The following is an 840-nucleotide window of genomic DNA, read 5'->3' on the forward strand; positions in this document are numbered from 1 at the left end:
AGAAGAGACGCCTGAATTAGAGGATCCTCCGGAGGACGTACCAGAAGAAGCATTTACAGAAGAGACGCCTGAAGTAGAGGATCCTCCGGAGGACGCACCAAAAGAAGCATCCACAGAAGAGACGCCTGAAGTAGAGGACCCTCCAGAGGACGTACCGGAAGGAGCGTCTACAGAAGAAATGCCCGCAGTCGAGGACCCTCCAGAGGTTGTGCCAACAGGAGAGCCTTCAGCAGAAGAACCATCTACGGAAGCGACCCCAGCGGAAGAGGCTCCGGCACAGGAGGACCTAGCAGAGGAAGAACCTGCAGAAGAGGCCTCAGCGGAAGAGGATCCCGCAGAGGAAACACCTGCAGAGAAGGCTGCGGCAGAAGACAACAAAGCGGAACAAATAACAGAAGCAGACCCTCCTGAAGACGCGGGTATAGACGAGGCTGAAGATACACCAATTGGCGATGCGCCCGAGGAGGCTTCTGCCAGAGAACCAGCATCGGAAGAGCCATCTGCTGAGGAAGCTACGCCCGAAGAAGCAGGTGCTGAAAAGCCAGAGTCGACTGAAGAGCCGACCCACGAAGAAGTCGCCGCTGAAGAGCCGGTCGAAGAGCCCGCTGAGGAACTCGCTGAGGAGCCAGCTGACGAAGAGACGCCCGAACAACCGGCTACGGGAGCAGCCGCCGAGGCACCAGCCGACGAGCCAGTGGAGGGGCCAGCGAAAGAAGCCGCTGAAGAGACTACGATAGAAGCTGCCGAGGAAGCTACTGAAGAACCCGCTGGAGAACCAGCAGACGAACCAGCAGACGAACCAGCAGACGAACCAGCAGACGAACCAGCAGACGAACCAGC

General features: G+C 58.2%; 1 protein-coding gene across 1 annotated transcript in view; it reads left to right on the forward strand.

The window, feature by feature from the left end:
• Positions 1–77, forward strand: part of A1O5_03375 (uncharacterized protein) — a gene marked incomplete at both ends in the record, with an annotated part of 1,663 nt that extends 1,586 nt beyond the window's left edge. The window contains one exon of the mRNA XM_007743986.1: positions 21–77. Within this exon, the coding sequence (XP_007742176.1) occupies positions 21–77 (57 nt within the window). The remainder of the gene's footprint in view (positions 1–20) is intronic.
• Between the last annotated feature and the right edge of the window lie 763 nt (positions 78–840).

The sequence above is a fragment of the Cladophialophora psammophila genome (genome assembly GCF_000585535.1).
Source record: "Cladophialophora psammophila CBS 110553 chromosome Unknown aczJe-supercont1.4, whole genome shotgun sequence".
Taxonomy (NCBI): domain Eukaryota; kingdom Fungi; phylum Ascomycota; class Eurotiomycetes; order Chaetothyriales; family Herpotrichiellaceae; genus Cladophialophora; species Cladophialophora psammophila.